We start from the raw sequence: 20,124 nt of genomic DNA, 5'->3' as shown, positions 1-20,124 counted from the left end.
TTTAGGACCTTTTTGTTGTAGTGGGTCACATTTATCATTAGATCATAATGCTTTTAGTTTGAAGATTGCCAACATGTTTTTTGTCCTATCCTCAAATTGTCAACTATTCACAGGAGAACACATACTGTTTCTCATGCACTTGTAAATGCTGTGATTATAGAGCAGATGTTGACCTTCGAATGTTGGTATCTGAATTTGATTGAGCTGTTGATTTGTTGTTACCAGGTAAATCTAAGGTGGATAAGCAGATCTGAATTCTATGTTTGTGATGTTGCTCCATTTGCAGAGAGAAGGATGGAGAGTGTTGGAGTGGTATGATGCTAAGGAGCACCACGCCCAAGGACCAGCAACATGGTGGCTTCTTGCTGGCCTTCAGTAGACAGCAAGGCACATCAGGGTAAAATGAACTTTCCCATCTCATTACACATGAGCAGGGCCCATGTTGCATGAAAACATGCAATCAAACATAAGTGGGGTATCAGCCAATCAGAATTGAGTATTCAGAGAATCATGTTTGAATTTCTGACTTATGATTGATCTGAACTTTTATGCAACAGGGCCCATACTTTTTTTCTGATATAGTCAAATTTTGTGCATGTTTGCTTCGTTAGTTAGGCTTTATCACTGCTGCCAAAAATTTCCTTGAATTGGTCTTGAGTCTTGTCTGACATATTAGCAGTGAATGCAATTCATTACGAAAACTTTACTTCAGAAACAGAATAGAAACCATCAACCAAAATGGACCGCTTTCTACAGCAGTTAAATTTTCTGTTTTTTTCCCTAATTTATTTGTTTTTTGTCATTATTTATTGAGAGATGTCATCTTTTCTTGAGACCTATGTTATATCTGTGTCCTTACCTCAGGTACATCTATAACATATTGTTGTGTAATTATGTCTTGTTAGAGAAGTCCTTATACATTATAAAACAAAAGATAAGTAACTATGAAATTTACCGACAAAATCTCAAGTATTTGTCCTATTTCTTGCACAAAGTATCAGGCGACCAAGTCACATAAGTTTTGAAAAGTCATCTGGGCCTGACATTATAGTGTAATGTATGAAGAAGAGGAAGCACAAACTGTTTCTCAATCTCTTGTGTGATATCAAACACAGTGTGAAGGAAACTGGCATTGACCGCTGCCTGCTGACCAAAGGAGATCGAGTAGTGGTCAGTGAAGAGGGTACCAGAAGAGTGGCCATCTGTGTTGGGTTCATTGAGGAAGTGTCAGACTCCTCTGTGAAGATTACAACTGACAGGTGAGTTTCTGGCAATCATTTTGGATTGATTCAATAAGCTCATGACAAAATATTTTAACTCTACATTTTTTACCATCATACCATGTACTGTAAAAGAAATATATTTTCACGGTATGAAATTTTTGCGAATTGGAGCTGACAGCCTTTTTCGCAGTGTGAAATTTTTGTAAATTGTCACTGGAATTAAATGCATACAGTGTTTACAAAAACTTTTGCGTGCATTTTAATTTTGCCAATCTGTTCTCACGCAAAATTTGCGAAATTAAAATGCGTGCAAACGTTCTGGGTTTTACTGATTACAGTTTCCTTTGTACAATCATTAGGTTATCAGGAATGTTGGGATTTATGTTATTGGTGTATTTCTTTGTTTTACTCGTTGAGGACAGGCTGATTTTGCTACAACACGCATTTGCCATTGACACTTGCCTGTGTATACTCTGGACTCATCTTCAACGGGTTAAATGTATTATTTATGTATCAAAGGGATAATACATTGATTTATTGTATCATATATTTTATTCATCCACCTACAGGGGCGTCACCAGCTTTTTTTCAAGGGGGGTGCGCTTTGACACTAAATGTTTACGTGATTTTTTTGGAAAGACATTTGGAATATAGGAAGCTCTCACTCCCTAGACTTTTACTGTTTTTTGAGGGAAACCAAGTGGGGAAAGGGCACCGGCGTAGCTAGGATTTTAAGGGGGGGGGGGGGGTTAGTATGCGAGGGAGCGAGCAAGGGTGGGGGGAGGGTGTGGAAGTGCCGGAGGGGGTTGTACCCCCTATAAATGGATTATGTAATGACGGTGTGAAATGACAAATTACTGGCAGCGATATCAGGAGAATGGCATAACGACTACATGCGAGCGAGGGGAGCGAGCGAGCTTGAAAATTTTAACATTTTACAGTCCAAAAACTGCCGTTTGTAGCCATATTTTTTTGCTTTGTAAATTAAGGGAGGGGGGACGCACCGGGCGCAACTGCTGGCAATTACTGGCAGCAACATCAGGTGAATGGCATAATAATTAAATGCGAGCGAGCAAAGAGAGCGAGTTTGAAAGTTTTGACATTTTAAAGTCCCCAAACTGCCGTTTGTAGCCATATTTATTTGCTTTGGAAATTAAGGGGGCGCACCGGGCGCAACTGCTGGCAAGTACTGGCAGCAACATCAGGTGAATGGCATAGCAATTAAATGCGAATGAGCGAAGAGAGCAAGCTTGAAAATTTTGACATTTTACAGTCCAAAAACTGCCATTTACAGCCATATTTTTTCGCTTTGGAAATAAAGGAGGGGTGGGGGCGCAACGGGCGCAACTGCAGGTAATTACTGGCAGCAACATCAGGAGAATTGCATAACAATTAAATGCGAGTGAGCGAGCGAGCGAGCGAGCCTGAAAATTTTGACATTTTACAGTCCAAAAACTGCCATTTGTAGCCATATTTTTTTGCTTTGGAAATTAAGGGGGGGGGGGGCGCACCGGGCGCAACTGCTGGCAATTACTAGCAGCAACATCAGGTGAATTGCATTACAATTAAATGCGAGCGAGCGATCGAGCTTGAAAATTTTGACATTTTAAAGTCCTCAAACTGCCGTTTGTAGCCATATTTATTTGCTTTGGAAATTAAGGGGGCGCACCGGGCGCAACTGCTGGCAAGTACTGGCAGCAACATCAGGTGAATGGCATAGCAATTAAATGCGAATGAGCGAAGAGAGCAAGCTTGAAAATTTTGACATTTTACAGTCCAAAAACTGCCATTTGGAACCATATTTTTTCGCTTTGGAAATAAAGGAGGGGTGGGGGCGCAACAGGCGCAAATGCCGGTAATTACTGGCAACAACATCAGGAGAACTGCATAACAAGTAAATGCGAGCGAGTGAGCGAGCGAGCTTGAAAATTTTGACATTTTACAGTCCAAAAACTGCCATTTGGAGCCATATTTTATCGCTTCGGAAATAAAGGAGGGGGGGGGGGGCGCACCGGGCGCAACTGCCGGCAATTACTGGCAGCAACATCAGGAGAATTGCGTAACAATTAACTGCGAGCGAGCTTGAAAATTTTGACATTTTACAGTAAAAAACAAAGAAACTGCCGTTTGTAGCTATATTTCTTACTTACTGGCAGCAATATCAGGAGAGCATAATGATTACATTCGAGCGAGCGGAATGAGCGAGCTTGAAAATTTTACATTTTACAGTCCAAAAACTGCCGTTCTTAGCCATATTTTTTCGCTTTGGAAATTAAAGGGGAGGGTCACCGGGCTGAACTGCTGGCAATTACTGGCAGCAACATCAGGTGAATTGCATAACAATTAAATGCGAGCGAGCGAAGAGAGCGAGCTTGAAAATTTTACATTTTACAGTCCAAAAACTGCCGTTCTTAGCCATATTTTTTCGCTTTGGAAATTAAGGGGGGCGAACCGGGCGCAACTGCAGGCAATTACTGGCAGCAACATCAGAAGAATGGCATAAAGATTAAATGCGAGTGAACGGAGCGAGCGAGCTTGAAAATTTTGACGTTTTACAGTCCCCGTACTGCCGTTTGTAGCTATATTTTTTCGCTTTGGAAATTAAGGGGGGGGGGGGGGGCGCACCAGGCGCAACTGCCGGCAATTAGTGGCAGCAACTTCAGGAGAATGGCATTACGAATAAATGCGAACGAGAGGAGCGAGCGAGCTTGAAAATTTTTACATTTTACTGTCCAAAAACTGCCGTTTGCAGCTATTTTTTTTTCGCTTTGGAAATTAAAGGGGGGACGCCCGGTGCGCCCCTCCCCTGGATCCGCCACTGGTAGTCAAGGGTGTGGGTTTATGTTTATGACTGGGGGAGGTATGACCAGCGAGGTGGCGTCGAAGTGACCAAGCGGGGAAAGGATGTCCAAAATCTGCACTTTAGAGCATCCCCTATAAACTATTGTGCGTGTTTGTTTGTGTGTGTGTATTATATACATGGAAAAGTTAGGAATTAGCCCAGGTCAAGTATTTTTATTGGCAATGCAAGACATTTTTATATAGACTAGTATGTAAAGCAACACTGCAAAATCAATTATCTAGCTTCGATATAACGAAGCGTAAGGTACAAAGGTGTAAAATCTACATCACATTGCGCAATATTGTAACGACTCTTTTTGCTGTTCGGATGTTCTGAGTACACTGCGCACATCCTGCTTATATGCAGAATGCCAATCAGGAATCACAATCTTTTGTCGGGTCCAGGCTTTTTGAACAATGTCCAAATGGTGCGCTTGCCTTCCAATATTTTTATGGGGGCAACATTTTTGTTTTCTGTCAACTTCAAGAAAATCTTCTAATTTTGGGAATTATTAATTATTGGGGGGGGGGGGGCAAAACTAAAATATGCTTGCCCCTCCATTTTTTTTCTTTTTTTTTAATGAGGCTAAGGCTCGCTCTTGGGCTGGCAATATGGATTGGTCAGAAGTAACGTACATAGACCCTCATACTTGTAAGTAGCACATGTACATGCAAACGTGTATAAGTGCTCCGTATCGTACGGATGTACAGTAAGGTCGATAAATAGTAAACACTGTAGAATGCTAATAGATATGTATAAAAAAATCAGTGCTGCCAGAACCAGGGGTGCGAATTGTTTTTGCCGACGATTTTTGTGTGTGTGTGTGTCATGTCCCTGGTGCAAAATATAAAAAAAAATAAAAAAGAATAATTAGTTAGCGTCCGGCGTTGAGGTCGCTTTTTTTTTTAAAGGGGGGTGCGTTCGCACCCAACGCACCCCCCCTGGTGACGCCCATGACCTACTTATTGCAACTTTGCAGCCTTCTTTTGGATCTCTTATTCTCTCGAGAAAGGTATATTCAGATTTTACTCACACAGTGCACACTCTTGTTGTGAAATAAAGATGCTGTGACCATGACACCCCCAGTGACACACATGTGTAGTTCATCCCAGTATAGCTTCATAGAGCTGCAAGAGGGATTACCCCATCAAGTATCAAATATCATAAGTATTATGTACAAATCTTTATCATAATGCAACTTCAGAATAAGCAAAAAGGGCAGGTTGACAATCAAGAAGACTTTAATATAAAAAGTCATCCACAACATTTCTATTGTGTTGCAGCAACTTAAAGCCATGTAATGGCAGCCACACCATGTACCGCATTGACAAGGATGCCAGCTACAACAGCATGGCAGCGAGTCTGGTGAATCTAGCCAAGCTCATGATGCCGGAGTACACCAGGTAAGTCCCGCTAGACTCTGGCAAATCAGAGCTCTGCTCTGAAGGTAGCTACCACAATACTTGAAAATTCCTGGGAGCGTGGGGATGTCATGCAATAGGAAGGCTGGCCGGAGTCAGATACATTAGAAAATCCACCTAATGAATTGTGCGCAGCTGCGTCACTGATTTCTATGTAAGTACATACGTGGCAGAAAAATCTCGACGAGAGTCAAACATTACTGATTTACAGATCAACGTACGCTTTGATGCACTAATTCGCTGACAGGCAATTCTGTTATAGCAGGCCTGCGATAGTTGTGGTTTTTCGAACGTACGCTGTACCCTGGTGGGCTGCAAATGGAGATCAGTGCAATTGGGCCATCCTTTTCTTCCCGCACTACAGGGCCCTGTTTCATAAAGTAGTTCATAAAGTTATGCATGACTTTACAAATGACTTAAATATGGCAAGCCAAAGTGTGTTTTTGCCCCAATGTACAGTAGATGAAATATTGACATGCAGTCATACTTTGTTAAAACGTAAGAAAAAAAAATGGGCACACAATTCAGCACTTCATATTCCAGTCGTTCGTAAAGTCATGCGTAACTTTACAAACAGCTTAAATGAAACAGGGGTCTTTAAGGCATCACAGGCATGAGATTGAGATAGAGAGTATGCTAATAGTAGCCCCCAATAATTATTGTGTTTCATTTTCATCATGGTGGTAATTCTGTTGCCATTGAGCTATGTTAACAAGAAAAAGCACTGATAGTCATTTGTCATTTCAAAGATGGTCTTATCATTGAAAAAAAAAGACAAATTTTTTTTTTTTGAAATTGAAAGGTTTATTTATTCATATCACATCTCGTAGCCCAAGGGCTAAATTGCGTGTAATATAACATAAAATATGTACATACAAATTCAAACATTCAGACAATTACAGAATAAAGCATTTACACGTGTGATAGAAATAAGTGGGAAAATATCATAATTACAGAAATCAATAAGTTGAGCATTATGCAAGATAAGAACATATTCCGCATTTGTCAAAACAAACAGAATTACACAAAAAATACTGTGACGACTGATTTGCCTCTACTCCATTAAAACTACAAAACATCATACTCAAAACATCAGGTTTACATGACTGATAAATAAAAGGTATTTCGAAATGTGATTGCACAACCCCAAATATAATTAAATCACTGTTTTTACATTTCATAACAAAATTTCATTCTGATGGCTGAGTTATCACATATGACTTATATACCCTACATATAGCACTCTCAACCGACCCTTCCAAAGCCCCGTAACCCACATTCTTCTTTAAACATCATCAAAATAACATCAAATTCACAGAAAAATTCGTCTAACTGTACAAAAGTATGGATACAAATTTCATATTTCTCCATTCAGAATTTGCAGAAATATGGGGAAACGATAACGTTGTGAGAGTGATTCTCAACGTAAGTATCAATACGGAAGAGATGTGGAGTAGAGATACAAGAGGAATAGGGGGAGAAGGAGAGATAAAGATAGGAATAAGTAGATATGTGTATACAATACATATACAGGTGTACACAATACACACAAATACACAGTCATTTGCATGTACACACAACGAACCTTTCTAGGGGGGGGGGGCAGAGTTAAAAAAATAACATATTTATGTTCTACATAGCTTTCTCAGTAAAACAGATATCATAAACCACATCTGATTTTAATATATGTTGAAAAAATAGAAAAATAATCGGTAATGAACAGCAACATAATCAGAAAAATAGCCCCATCAAAATAATAACATCAGTGAAAAATTTCGCCTGCCGGAGCAGATGGGAAGGACAGGGCAAACTGGATAAAAAAGGGTCTAACCAATATTTTGATGTTTATGTAATACATGCATATATAGGTATAATCATACTGTACATACGTACACAGTCATATGCATGTACATAAATGGAGACGTTTGTATGGGGATGCAGAATGAAAAATGACACATTATATCCTATTTAGCTTTCACAGTAATAAATGCATACATACATATTATCATGGACCGCACACTTTAAAAATTGCAAAAATAAAGAGATACAACAACGTGAAAGGGAAGGTGGCCCCATCAAAATGATAACAGAGTGAATGAAGGCTTTCACCTGATGGTAAAACAGATGGAAAGACCAGGGTAGAATGGGTAAATGAGGGGTCTAGTAAAGATAGAGTAGGAGAAGGAGAGATAAAGAAAGGAATATGTGAATGTGTGTATACACAAATAGGTATGCATATGCGAACACAGCCATAGATGCATGTACAACCTTACTCAGAAGTCCAATAGTGACGTGATCGGGAAAGTTATCCATTAAGAAAATAGCATGATAGAACTCATTTGTATTATGTAATCGGGTAATGATGTAAAAATTATGACCTTGATGACATTTTATGAACAAGAAAGAAGGAAAAGGCTGAAGGAGAGAGAGAGAAAAAAAGTGTAAGGAATGAGTATGAGGGGCGTGTCATCATTCACCACACAGAGACTTATCAGTAATCTTAACCCGGGATAACAATTCAAAATAATTTACATTAATTTAGAATTCAACAGCCTTGTGAGGTAAGGAATTGCACTATTCTCAAAGCGTTTAGTGCGACATCTTTTTTCCATGTAGCGCTTTGTGTGTCTGAGTTTTCGAGAGGACGCGTTCAACACAAACCATTTCTGGAAGTGTACAGAGTTTGCCGATTTCTGCGCAAATTTCAGAGACAACTCCTCGCGTCTCACTTCTAGGCTGGAGATTTGGGCTGTTTCCAGTGCTACATCGTAGTTGCAGTGCGGTAGAATGGTCCTCAGTGCCCTCTTCTGGACCCGTTCTAGTACACCTGCCTGTGCGACCGTGAGACCTGAGTGCCACACTGGGCACGCGTATTCCAGAAGCGGTCGAATGAACCCAATATACACAGACACAAGATCATCACTAGGCATGTTAAATGATTTCAACATTCGGAGCATGTGCATGCGACGGTTTGCCCGCGATACCATGGTACGGACATGGCACTCCCACTTGAGATCACTTTGTATCATGACGCCTAGGAGCTTCACTGACGTGACTTCGTTCATCACTTCGTTGCAAAGTGTAAAATCGAAATCTGGGAGGCTTCGTTTCCCGAAGGAAAGCCTCATGACACTGCACTTTTTGGGGTTGAGCCTCACACGATTGTTGTCACACCAATCTTCCAACGAGGTGAGGACATCCTGCATGCGGTTGTATGGGTTGCAACAGCGATCAGGGCACAGTGCGAGCGACATGTCATCCACGTACTTCCATCTGCTGTCAAGATCACCACACAACGCGTCATTGATCAGAGCGAGGAACAATGCAGGACCAAGACGAGTACCCTGTGGGACGCCGGCTGTGACAGGTTGCCATGGTGACAACGCTCCTTGGTATCGGACACGACATCTACGTCTAGTGAGGAACTCACAGATCCATCTGATTATCGATGGGGAAAGCTGTAAGTCCACGAGTTTCCTCACCAAGATTGTGTGGTCGACCCGATCAAATGCGCGGCTGAAATCAGTTGACAAAACAGTAATCTCTTGGCCGGCGGTCTCCATGTTCCTGTAGAGGAAGTCCATCAGGTCAACCAGGCAATGCGTAGTGGAATGTCCAGCACGTGCTCTGTATTGCTTTGGGTCAAGTTGAGGAGCTAACTCTGACATAACGCGTCTGTAGACGAACAGCTCAAGGATTTTTGCAAAGTGGTTAGTCAGAGAAATAGGGCGTAGTTTGTCCACAGGTGCTGGTGATTGTTCTTTAGGAACTGGGCACACAATTGCATCCTTCCATTGGTGTGGTACGTAGCAGCTTTCGTATGACGAGTTTAGCACTTCGCACAATGGTTCAGCTAGTTCAACGGAAAAAGTCCGAATAATCCGAGCAGGGATATCGTCTGGCCCACCGGATTTGCCAGGTTTGATTCGCCTCAATTCCCTTTCAACATCCCAGGGTTGAACGTGAGGGATCGGCACAGGTGAGGGAAGAAACGCAGGAAGACTGGAGAGATCAAGTTCGGGGATATCGTCAGCGATATTTGCAAAGTGGCAGTTGACGGCATCGGCTATCCCGGCTTTGTCTGAGGATGAGATGCCCGGCACCGTTATGGTAGGCTCTTCTTCTCTTGGGAGGTCATAACTTTCAGAAATTTGTACCAGTCAGATGGGTTCTCGCGTTTTAGGTTCTGGACGCGATCGCGATAAAACATCACTTTGGCGCTCACGATTTCCCGTTGGACTTTGTTGCGTAATTTTCTCCACTCGTTCTTGTTCTTATGGAAGGCAACTTGTCTCCGCTGAATCAGGGATTTCACGCGTGATTTAAAGTGGTTTGTATTTCACATCTACAGTGCATACAGAATCATTTTCTCAAGACACTTTTAACTGAAAGTTGTTGGGAGGTCTAATGTTTTTGTATATGTGCTGTCCCATGTAGATTGCGGAACCTTGTTGTGGACACACACGCCCCCACCTCAATCCAGAAGCCCAACCTGCCATCCAAGGCAAGGGGGAAGGTGGCAGCAGTGTTCAAGGAACTAAATGAGGACCAGCGTGCAGCGGTCAAGGCAGTTCTTCGTAGCCAAGACTACACACTGATCATTGGAATGCCAGGCACAGGTAAAGTGCCTCCCTCTCTCTTTCAATATCTGATGTTGTGTTTAAAATGTTCTTTGTTTGATGAGCCCATAGAATCGATGCCTTCAAAAGCCACTGTATGGCCTACATATAGAGTTGGAGGTATGATGGGATCGTTAATAATGACATGTCAAAACAGATGAAAGCCAGAATGTCTTGTAATGGAAATGACTAATATACACTCTTATGAGCTCTGGTCCCAGAAGAGAAGTTTGCACGGACATTTTTTTTAGCAAGCGTTCATGCTTCTTGAACCCCCCCCCCCCCCCCCCCCCCCCCCCTATTCAACATTCAATTGACAGCCAACATAATATTCCGGGTAGAAGGATTTTTTTAGATTTATTTTTAAGGTTTTAATGGCTTCTCAAAGGATGTTAACTCTGCCAGTTTAGTCTGTGTGGTGTCTTTGTAAGTCCATCAAGGCTTTTATTAGTTTGTTAAACATCAATTTTATAACATTCAGTCTTTAATCTTGTACTCTGTCAGAGCAGCTTATGTTTTACTGGAGGACAACGAGTTAATGTTGGCAATCTTCTTTGCTTTCCAGGAAAAACGACCACTATTGTAGCTCTGGTGCGAATCCTTGTGGCCTGCGATATGTCCGTCCTCCTGACCAGCTACACCCACTCTGCTGTGGACAACGTTCTTCTCAAGCTAGCCGAGGTAAGACAGCATTTTGTATTGATTTATGTGCAATGCATGGCACTGATCTATCTATCCACAGTCAGATGAGTTTGGTTTGTATGGTGTGTCTCATTTGTAAAATTGTAAAGTTATTGTTTTTTATGGGGGGGGGGGGGGGGAATGGGTCCTTACTGAAAATACTTTGCCCAGCCAGTATTGATACGAAATAAAATGATATAAACAGATCAAACAATAATATTTAAGCCTATGCTAATGAAATGTCTCCACAAGGGAGCTCGTAATAATGATTGTCTCCACAGAAGTGCTCATAAGAAAGAAAGAAGAAGAAAAAAAAAAAGGAGGCATCAGTAAACTTTAAGCAACACTTGAAAGTGCATCTAAGGCTTCACTCACTGCAATTTTGCCTGACGGCAAGTGGTACTATATCTGCTCATACATTAAATAGCTGGTATCTGCTAGAATCTCTTAAAATCAGACCATGCTCCCGAGAAATGCCAAAGTTTTCACACTTTCATATAGAATTAAAATGGACATATTCTATCTTCAGTGTCTTGCTCTGCCCCTCTTTGTACCTTACATTTTGATAAAAAATCCATGCGTTTACTATTATTTGTTTTAATTCTTATAGTATGACATAGACTTCCTTCGTCTGGGAGCAGAGCACAACGTCCACCCAAAAGTAAGACGTCATCTGGACTCCAGGTTGATGAAGAAGACGTCGGGCGTGGCTCAGCTTGCCGTGGAGATGGAGGGGAAGGTGATGAAGTGTTTCTCATGAGCAGAAAATATATAGTGAAGGAGAAATAGTCATGGGATGTGGCAGTGACAAACAAAGGGATAAAAAGTATGGGAAAGACCAGAAATTTGCACTTGCATGAAACTTTTGCGAATTTCACCAGGAGCCAAGATTCAGAAAAGTGTTTTTCTACACAATGCATTGAATGTCAGAGGTGAGTCGTGAAAGTTTGATTCCGTGAAAAAGGCCGTCAGCTCTACTTTGCAAAAGTTTCATGCCACGAATGTTTCTGGTTTTACAGTACTTATATATTGTGTTGTGCAACATCTAGATATCTTTATGTTATGGTTATATTTTTGCCACATGTTCACTCATGTAGTGTTATATAATGAGAAATTCTTGAGGGGGGGGAGAGAGGAGGGAGTCCTCATCTAATTTGTCTTGGCATTGTTCAAGAGACCTTGTAAGCTGTTTTAAGGGTTCAGTCTAGCTCGTAAGTTTGATCTTTGCATCTGTCATTCCCAAAGCTTTTTATTCTATACAGTTAGCTCTTCTTGGCTGTGTTCAGTGCATGAATTAGTATCTTTTTTACTGAGCTTTTATTTGAACTTCAATTGAGAAAGAATTGTTGGCACATATACTATTGACATGCTGCAAACTTCAAGGTGCAATAAAGATAAAGATAGAAAAGCAAAGGGTGTTAAAAAAAAGTACTGGGTTTGTAGGATGAGGGATTGCATAGGAACAGTGGTGTAGAATGGCAAACAGTGCTGATGTTGATTCAATTGAAAGAATGCAGATCACATGTTCCATGACAATGATTTGCACGATACCTCTTTGATTTTTGGCTGACCCCCCTACAGCAAGTTGTTGCCTCCACTGCTCTTGGGATGAAGCACGCCCTCTTCACGCGGCACACATTTGACGTGTGCATCGTGGACGAGGCGTCGCAGATCAGCCAGCTGGTGTGCCTCGGACCACTCTTCTCGGCGTCCAAGTTTGTCCTGGTGGGCGACCAGTGCCAGCTTCCTCCACTTGTGCAGAGCTCCAGAGCTAGGTACTGTTTGGATGTGATATATTACAGTCAAACCTGTCTGAAGCGGCTAACCCAAGGGAGACTAAAAGAGTAACCATTATAGACGGGTGGCTGCTATAGAGAGGTTCTCTAACATTTCATGTGTATCACATACATTCACATGTCTGTGTAAACATATTCATGTGTTACACTGGAAAACAATATAACAAAAGTACAAAGATAATTCCACAAATTTCATTTTTTTATGAAAAGTGCACATTCTCTTGATTGGTTACTGACATATGTGAAGGGTAATATCATTACCCCTGCTTTCAGGAAGAGGTAAGTCTAGTGCTTTTTCATTATGCTAGGAAAGTGAAAACATGTTAAATTATCTGTACATTTTCTTTATGTCGTTTTCCATACATGATGTCACAAAGTGTTGTAGTCTTCTCACCCAACTACGGCTGCACCAATACTTTGAAAATTCATAACCTTTGAACAGATTGTCTGATTTTCTTCAAACTTTGCTGGTGTGTTCTACTAATATCGATGCATTTCCTCAATTGTTTACTTGGGTTTCTTTCTATGGACTTCTGCAAAAGTAAACAAGTGGCTGTTGTTCATATAACAATCGTGGACCACTCACAATGCTCAGATGTTATCCGCTTCTCAAAAAGTGTGATAAATTTTGTAGTCCTGTGGATCGAAACTGTTCTTGCCCAAGGACCCCAACAAGAATTTATGCATGTTTAGTACAAGGTTAGAGTTGGCACACAAGAAAGAAGATCAACACAACAAGAGATGCTAAGGTAATGTTTGTGATTGCATGCTTTACCATTTGAATATTTGTCATTTTCATAAGCAGGCATTGGATGCTACTCTTGACTTTTTACCTGTGAGTCATGATTTTTGTGAATTTATAATCTCTTGTGTGGTAGGAACCTGGGAATGGATGAGAGTCTGTTCCAGAGACTGGTGTCTGCTCACAACTCATGCGCCGTGAAGCTCAGCTTCCAGTTCAGGATGAATGCCGAGATTATGTCCCTGTCTAACCACCTCGTCTATGATGGAGCCATGAGGTGTGGCAATGAGACGGTCTCCACGGCAACAGTCGGGATGCCATCGTTTGATGACTGGTGCCAGGTATGGGGTATCAACTGATGCTAAATGTGTGTCTGTGTGTGTGTGTGTGGGGGGGGGGGGGGGGGGGGGATGAGAATAAGGAATAGAGAGCCTTGCATAGGTTGGCCTCCCATGAGTGAAACATTTGTCTAAATCACAACTTCATAATATTGCAAATGATAGATTGAGCATAAAAACAAAATATTACTTCAATTGCAATGGTTTCTTCAATCTCAATGGTTAAATTGTTGAAGTACATATATACATGCATACCCATATGTACATATGTTGATATTTATACATAGGCATATACATATATATAAACTCAAATGTATATACATATGATATTTTTTTTTTTTTATGACAATACAAATTTTAGAACATTCCATACACATTGTTGAAACCAAAACAAACATTCGGTGATTTTAAGTTCAGTGCTAGTCAGTAACAGCTTGTAGGAATATGCACTTTTCATAAAGAATGAAATTTTGTTGAATTGTCTTTATATTTTCTTTATACAGTATGTTTGTCCTGCAGTGATACACACACTGTTGTAGTCTTCTCATCCAGTGATGGCGGTACCAGGGTTGATAATTTTTGAACCGGTTGTCTGCTTTTTTCTAAAACTTCACTGACACGTTTTAGAATTATTGCAGTATTCATTCAATTAAAATTGATAATATTATTTGGGTATCATTCCCCTTTAAATGCAATCTTTGTCCTCCATTTTATGTCCTCTACAGACTCCATCTGCTGAGGCATGGCTAGTCGAGGCCCTTCGTCCTTCGACAGTGGTGTCATTCCTCAACACCGACCAGGTTGCCTCCCGCACAGACACAACCGATGCAAACACAAATGTGCTTGAAGCAAGACTAGTGAAACAGATTATTCATAGCCTCATTGAGGTATGAAACATGATGTACTACAGTGTACGTTAACGGGCTGTTAATGATCGCCCTGTCACTGTACAGGCATGCTAACCTGGAAACATTGAACTGCACATTACTTGAATATGAGACCATTCTGAAGCAAATAATTTTCACACAACAATGGATTTATAAAGTACTCTTAAATGAATCCCACAAGAATTGGAACAATCATCCCCCAGCATTCCCACTGATTCTCACTGATCAGTAACTAGCCATCCCCTTTAAATTGCAGACATCACAAAGAAAAGTTGTCTTCTCATCCAGCAATGATGACTCATGAATTTTTCCAAAAAGAATTCATAACTTTTGTATAGATTGTCTATTAAAGTTTCCTCAAACTTGGGGAACTTTTTTTATTAATACTTCCTCAATTCACTGAATCCACATGTGTTAAGGGTAAATTCCTCTTGTAAATGTCACTGTATGTGTCATGGTCATATAGACATTGTGCATTGATCATCAACACGAATGTAACCTGCGAAAAGTTTGATATTACCCCTTTGAGGACGGACCGATTTTGCTATTACACGCATTTCCCATGACACCTGCCTGAATATTCTTGGGACTTGTCTTCAGCGGGTTAATATGTCATTCTTAGTATATTAAGTGGCCTATGTTAATCCTAATATGAGGAAAAGGCCCTGTGAGTATGAACCAATGTAACCAAAATGAAAGAAATGTGTAAGGTTTTAGATGCAGACTTGGGTAATATCTTTATCATTTTCATGTTTTATATTTTCTGCATTACTTTATTTAATATCTCAATTGCTTATCTTTTACTCCGTACACAAGTGTGGCTGTGATGCCGGTAACATTGGGGTCATATCACCCTATCGCAGACAGTGCAAGCTCCTGACCTCCACCCTGGCTGACCTTGGGTCAGGGGTCAAGGCTGTGGAGGTCAACACAGTGGACAAATACCAGGGACGTGACAAGAAGGTCATCGTGGTGTCATTCTCCCACAGCGCCCTCGACTCCCAGGTAATGAAGACCAAAAGCATGCTTTACCCTTTATGTACCTTGACACTTCAGGTACACGCCATATGTTTCGTGGTTTGTTTTTTTTCTCTCAAATTTCGCGACTGGGATACTATTCAAGAAGCAAAGAATGCACAAATATATTAAGCCTGATCCTGGCACAAATGCGATGTGCATGTGCACATTTCTCCTTTCATTACTGTACTCCATGATTGTGACTTTAAAGGTGCAAAGTCCCGGTAGTGTAGAGGGCGCTGTTGATGATACTGCCGATTACCGTTAGCATTGATACGAAGATTACCGAAACTGAGCTGTCATCAAGAGTAAAGTGCGTAGGTGTTGCTAAGTAACGTTGCCTTCGTTGTCTTCTTTGCGCATCGCGCAGTCTGTAGTAATGCCAGGGTGCGTGCATATGTGCTTCTTGTTATGACATCACAAAAGAAGTTTGCTGAAGCTGTCATCCCCCTCAGCCGAATCATGAGCCGAACTGTGATCGGACCACTGACTACAGTGAATCAGACTTCTTCGGACTTGGGGAAGTGGGCCAAAGCGTAAGCGCTAAAGAGGAATCGATAGCGTAGGTCTCTATAGGAAACTTGCGCCGTGCACCCGCGTACGCATTTGACTAAACTACGGGAACCATGCACCTTTAATCACTTGTGAAAAGGTAGTCTTGATTTGCGAAAAATTATACTTACAAAATATAATGGCGTATGCAGTAGCTTAACCTACCAAACATCTTCATTAGCATTCAGTTATACTGCCAGACTTAATCTCGTTGTAAAGCAGCCAAGCTCACTCAGGTGTGGCAATGTGCCTCAGTCTAACAGGAAGACCGTGGTGACAAAATAAGGGGGGGGGGGGGGGGGGGGTGGGGAGGGGGGGGAATTGCCCCGATATGATCAGGGTGGATTTCCCCCTTATGGATATTTGGAACGTCCTGTGATCAAAGGGTTAATATCAATTAAAGTTTATGCAAGAATCACTGATTTTCCATTTGCTGCCTGATTGACCGTTTTAGTAAAGTAGTCAAATTCATGAATATAGTTCCTTTGACAACCAAGTGATAAGCTGTCTCCACTCACGTGTGTACTGAATACATCTTAATACTTGGAATCCACTTTGTATGCATTACTTGTTTCTGTTTGGGGAGGCTTCAGGCAACCTTTCTGTTAAGGTTTGCATAACACTTGAGCTTGTAAAGCTCAAGGTAGCTCAGTATTGCTTCTAATGGATCATTTTCTTGTTGCAGTGGTGGTAATTGATCTGCATTGGATATAATTCTTTCTCCTCCACTTTCAGGGGGGTTCCATCTTGAGTGATATACGACGGCTGAACGTGGCCATCACGCGAGCCAAGCACAAACTCCTCCTCATCGGCAGTCTACGGGTCCTCAAGCAGTTCCAGCCCCTCGAGAGACTTATCACCTTCTTGCACCAAAACAACCTGATATCCTTTTTGCACGAATTCTTGACCACAGTTGAAGTTTAACAGTACAGTGTATGTGCATATTACTAAAATATTATATTATGAAAAACTTAGCTTCTGGGTATTGTTGAAATTTTATACTGAGGTGTAGGTGGTCAAATTTAGACTCCTGTTAGTTTTGCTGATGCTGCCCTCAGTATTCCGTCTTTTGCAGAGTCCAAGGTCACAGGTTGCTTCCTTGTAAATACAGTACTGGCAAATTTTTGGACTGTCTTTTGTTGTTTTTGTTTTTTGCATTTTTGTTTTGTTCCTTTTTCTTTGATTTGCAGGTCTATCATGGCATATGTGTTAATCCCATTAGTTTAATGACCTGGGGATGCATTCCTGTCCTTTGGTAACATATATTTCTAGTAAATTTGATTAGGTTAAAGATTAGAATGTTTTAGTCATCTTGATGTGGAGAAATCATGTAACATGACAGCTGATGGTTAACAAGAAAGTTACCGGTAATTCACATGATTGATATGACCGTCCAGTAGTAAAGCTCAGACATGATTTATTTGAAGCATCTGTCAGTTTCCTTGGGAAAAAAAGAATAAAAAAATCATTGTGATTTAGTGAGAAATACAGCCTTAAAGGGATGGCAAGACATTTGCTCCTGCAACAATTGCTTGGGTCTTATTTTCTCGGAGGACTTTGGGTTGGGGTTAGGGTTGTGATAGGGTTTTAGGTTCAGTTTGATATGAGGATCAGGATTAGGGTGAGGGCTATGTTTTAGGGTAGAATTTATGTTTTGCCTAATGTGCAGATATTTCATGGGAGCAATTGTTGCAGGAGCAAATGTCATGGAACCAGAAATGTCTGTCAACTGTCATATGCTGAAATATTTGTATGTGAAAATAGCAGCATTTACAGTATATTTGTATCTCTTCTTTCAAACGTGACTTGCAGTATTAAAGTGAAACTGTAAGAACAGAATCGGCGTGATCTAGATTTACAGTTTTGACGAGTCTATGAAGATAGACAGGTCTAACTTCATACTGACATAATGAATCCTTAACCATCTCATCACATCAGCTATCTACCAGCAGACACAGGACTTCACCTGAGATGATGAATGGATTCTCACTGTATGCCAGCAAACACTGCAAGTCGTCCAGGATGACTTATCCCTCCAGATACAAAGTTTGTGAATGGATTAGAAATTCTCAAATCTACTCTAATCTTTGAGAAGAACAAACAGATCTTTCATTTCTCTAAACCGGTGTAATGACATATGCCAAAGTGAAGTGATGTCACATGTGCTTTGAAATTTTGTGAAATAATGGTCTTTGTACAACATATTTTTGTATTATATTCACATTGGACATTTTCAAATTACAGATTATAGAAAATGAAGGCATACATGCTATCATGTTTCAGAAAGTAGATCTGTAAAAGAAAGACTCATTGGTTGAAAATGGTTTTCATTGATAGATCTCTGAAAAAATACCTCAAGACTCAAGTAATGGGCATTGAAAATAAGTACCTACATGGAAAAATTGTCAAAGTTTCATGAAGGTGCAATATGTGATGGGTATCTACTCGTGACTACATGTTATTGTAAGCCAAAGTGCCATTAATTATTACCTTGAAAAGTACAGAGAATTAGGTACACTAAATTGTTCTGTCAGAAGTCCAAGTTTCATGAATGTAATGTACTTATTGTCCCCGCCGAACGAGTTCGAGCAGGGGACTATGAAACGGGCTCCGTACGTGTGTGTGTCTGTGTGTCCGTGTGTGATCAAAATGTTCAATTTGCTACTTCTCTGTCATTTATGAGCCAATTTTGATTCTGTTTGCTTTATACAAATGATGCACAGGATAGAGTGTGTTAGTGAAGGTGCGGCGCGCTCGAGAGTATTGACAATGGTGCGACATGCACGAGGCGCAGCCGAGTGCATGTTTGCAACCGTTGTCAATACTCGAGAGTGGGCCGTACGCCTCGAAATAATCCTGTGCATCATTTGTTTTATAAAATGGGTCGAAAACTAACAGCATTATTCACGTACCTTTGTGGGTCAATACCAGTCAGCTACATGTAGCACTCGCTCAAAAGTCAAGATGTCCGAAGATGTTCGTCCCAAACATTTACGCACGTCGCACTCGGAAATCCCGCACATAAGTACTGTACGTAGGTATAAGAGTATACGTACGCCATGTGTTATGCACAAGAAAGGCCGCCGGCTGTTGTGGCAGCCCGAACTAGAAGTTGTTTACAGGATTGACAGCGCGTATAGTAGCGCGTGACGCACTTGTAACAACTGATTGAGTGCGCACTGCTAGTGTAAACATTGTGACGTACGTCAGGCCCCGGCCGTGCATTTACTAAGAAATTAATGCACGCACACGTGACTCATTTCAGCGCTTCCAATTGGCTAAATTCTTGAACCCATTTTATAATATATGATAGCACTACATGGGAGCTTTGAAACTTCTACACAGAATTTCAGTTGTGACCTTTGACCTTGACCTTTGACCTTTATTGTATATTTTGCTTCAAAATGCTACTCCTTTGCCATTTCTAACCCGATTTCGATTCTGTTTGCTTTATGTGATGGCACTAGGTAAGGGCTTCAAAACTTCTACACAGAATTTTGACCTTTGACTTCTTTGACCTTTGACCTTGATTTTTTACCTATATTGTACATTTTGCTACTAAATGCTACTTCCGGTGGGGACATATATTACGCACCGCGTAATTTCTACTTTTCCTTGTATGCATGTATGCTTGTCTGTCTGCCTTCCGGCCTGTGTTATTCCACATTTTCTCCCGTAACTCAGCTTTTTCTGCTCTTGTAATAAGTAGAACTAAGTATTTTCTTCCATGCTCATATTTTTTTTTTCTGTCCTTAGTGTCTTTTGTGCTGTTTGGTAGACTCTGCCCCAAGGTACATTACTGCCCATTTGATTGCATAGGATTGATTAAAACAGAGTACATGTATCCACAAAAAAAAGATGAAGTACAGTATTCTATCGTACTACAGTGCACTCCCGCTTTAGCAAATCCTCGGGATCGGCGGTTTTCTCTCTTTATAATGAAATTGGTTGTTATCGAATATTAGATTGTACAGAGACATGTTGATGATAATTTTAGAACCCTGAA

General features: G+C 40.9%; 1 protein-coding gene across 1 annotated transcript in view; it reads left to right on the top strand.

Moving 5' to 3' along the window:
• The window catches only part of LOC139723005 (DNA replication ATP-dependent helicase/nuclease DNA2-like), a 35,371-nt gene extending 18,329 nt beyond the window's left edge, over window positions 1–17,042 (top strand). Inside the window, exons 17-27 of the mRNA XM_071634284.1 lie at window positions 287–397; window positions 1,116–1,259; window positions 5,349–5,468; window positions 9,924–10,105; window positions 10,671–10,786; window positions 11,397–11,525; window positions 12,368–12,561; window positions 13,461–13,665; window positions 14,388–14,549; window positions 15,366–15,554; window positions 16,854–17,042. Coding sequence (XP_071490385.1) covers window positions 287–397; window positions 1,116–1,259; window positions 5,349–5,468; window positions 9,924–10,105; window positions 10,671–10,786; window positions 11,397–11,525; window positions 12,368–12,561; window positions 13,461–13,665; window positions 14,388–14,549; window positions 15,366–15,554; window positions 16,854–17,042 — 1,741 coding nt within the window. The remainder of the gene's footprint in view (window positions 1–286; window positions 398–1,115; window positions 1,260–5,348; window positions 5,469–9,923; window positions 10,106–10,670; window positions 10,787–11,396; window positions 11,526–12,367; window positions 12,562–13,460; window positions 13,666–14,387; window positions 14,550–15,365; window positions 15,555–16,853) is intronic.
• Window positions 17,043–20,124: the final 3,082 nt, after the last annotated feature.

Source organism: Diadema antillarum, unplaced genomic scaffold (assembly GCF_040938485.1).
Source record: "Diadema antillarum isolate AM-2024a unplaced genomic scaffold, OU_Dant_1.0 scf00000180, whole genome shotgun sequence".
Taxonomy (NCBI): domain Eukaryota; kingdom Metazoa; phylum Echinodermata; class Echinoidea; order Diadematoida; family Diadematidae; genus Diadema; species Diadema antillarum.
The sequence above is the reverse complement of the archived record's forward strand: the minus strand, read 5'-3'. Positions and strand labels throughout refer to the sequence as shown.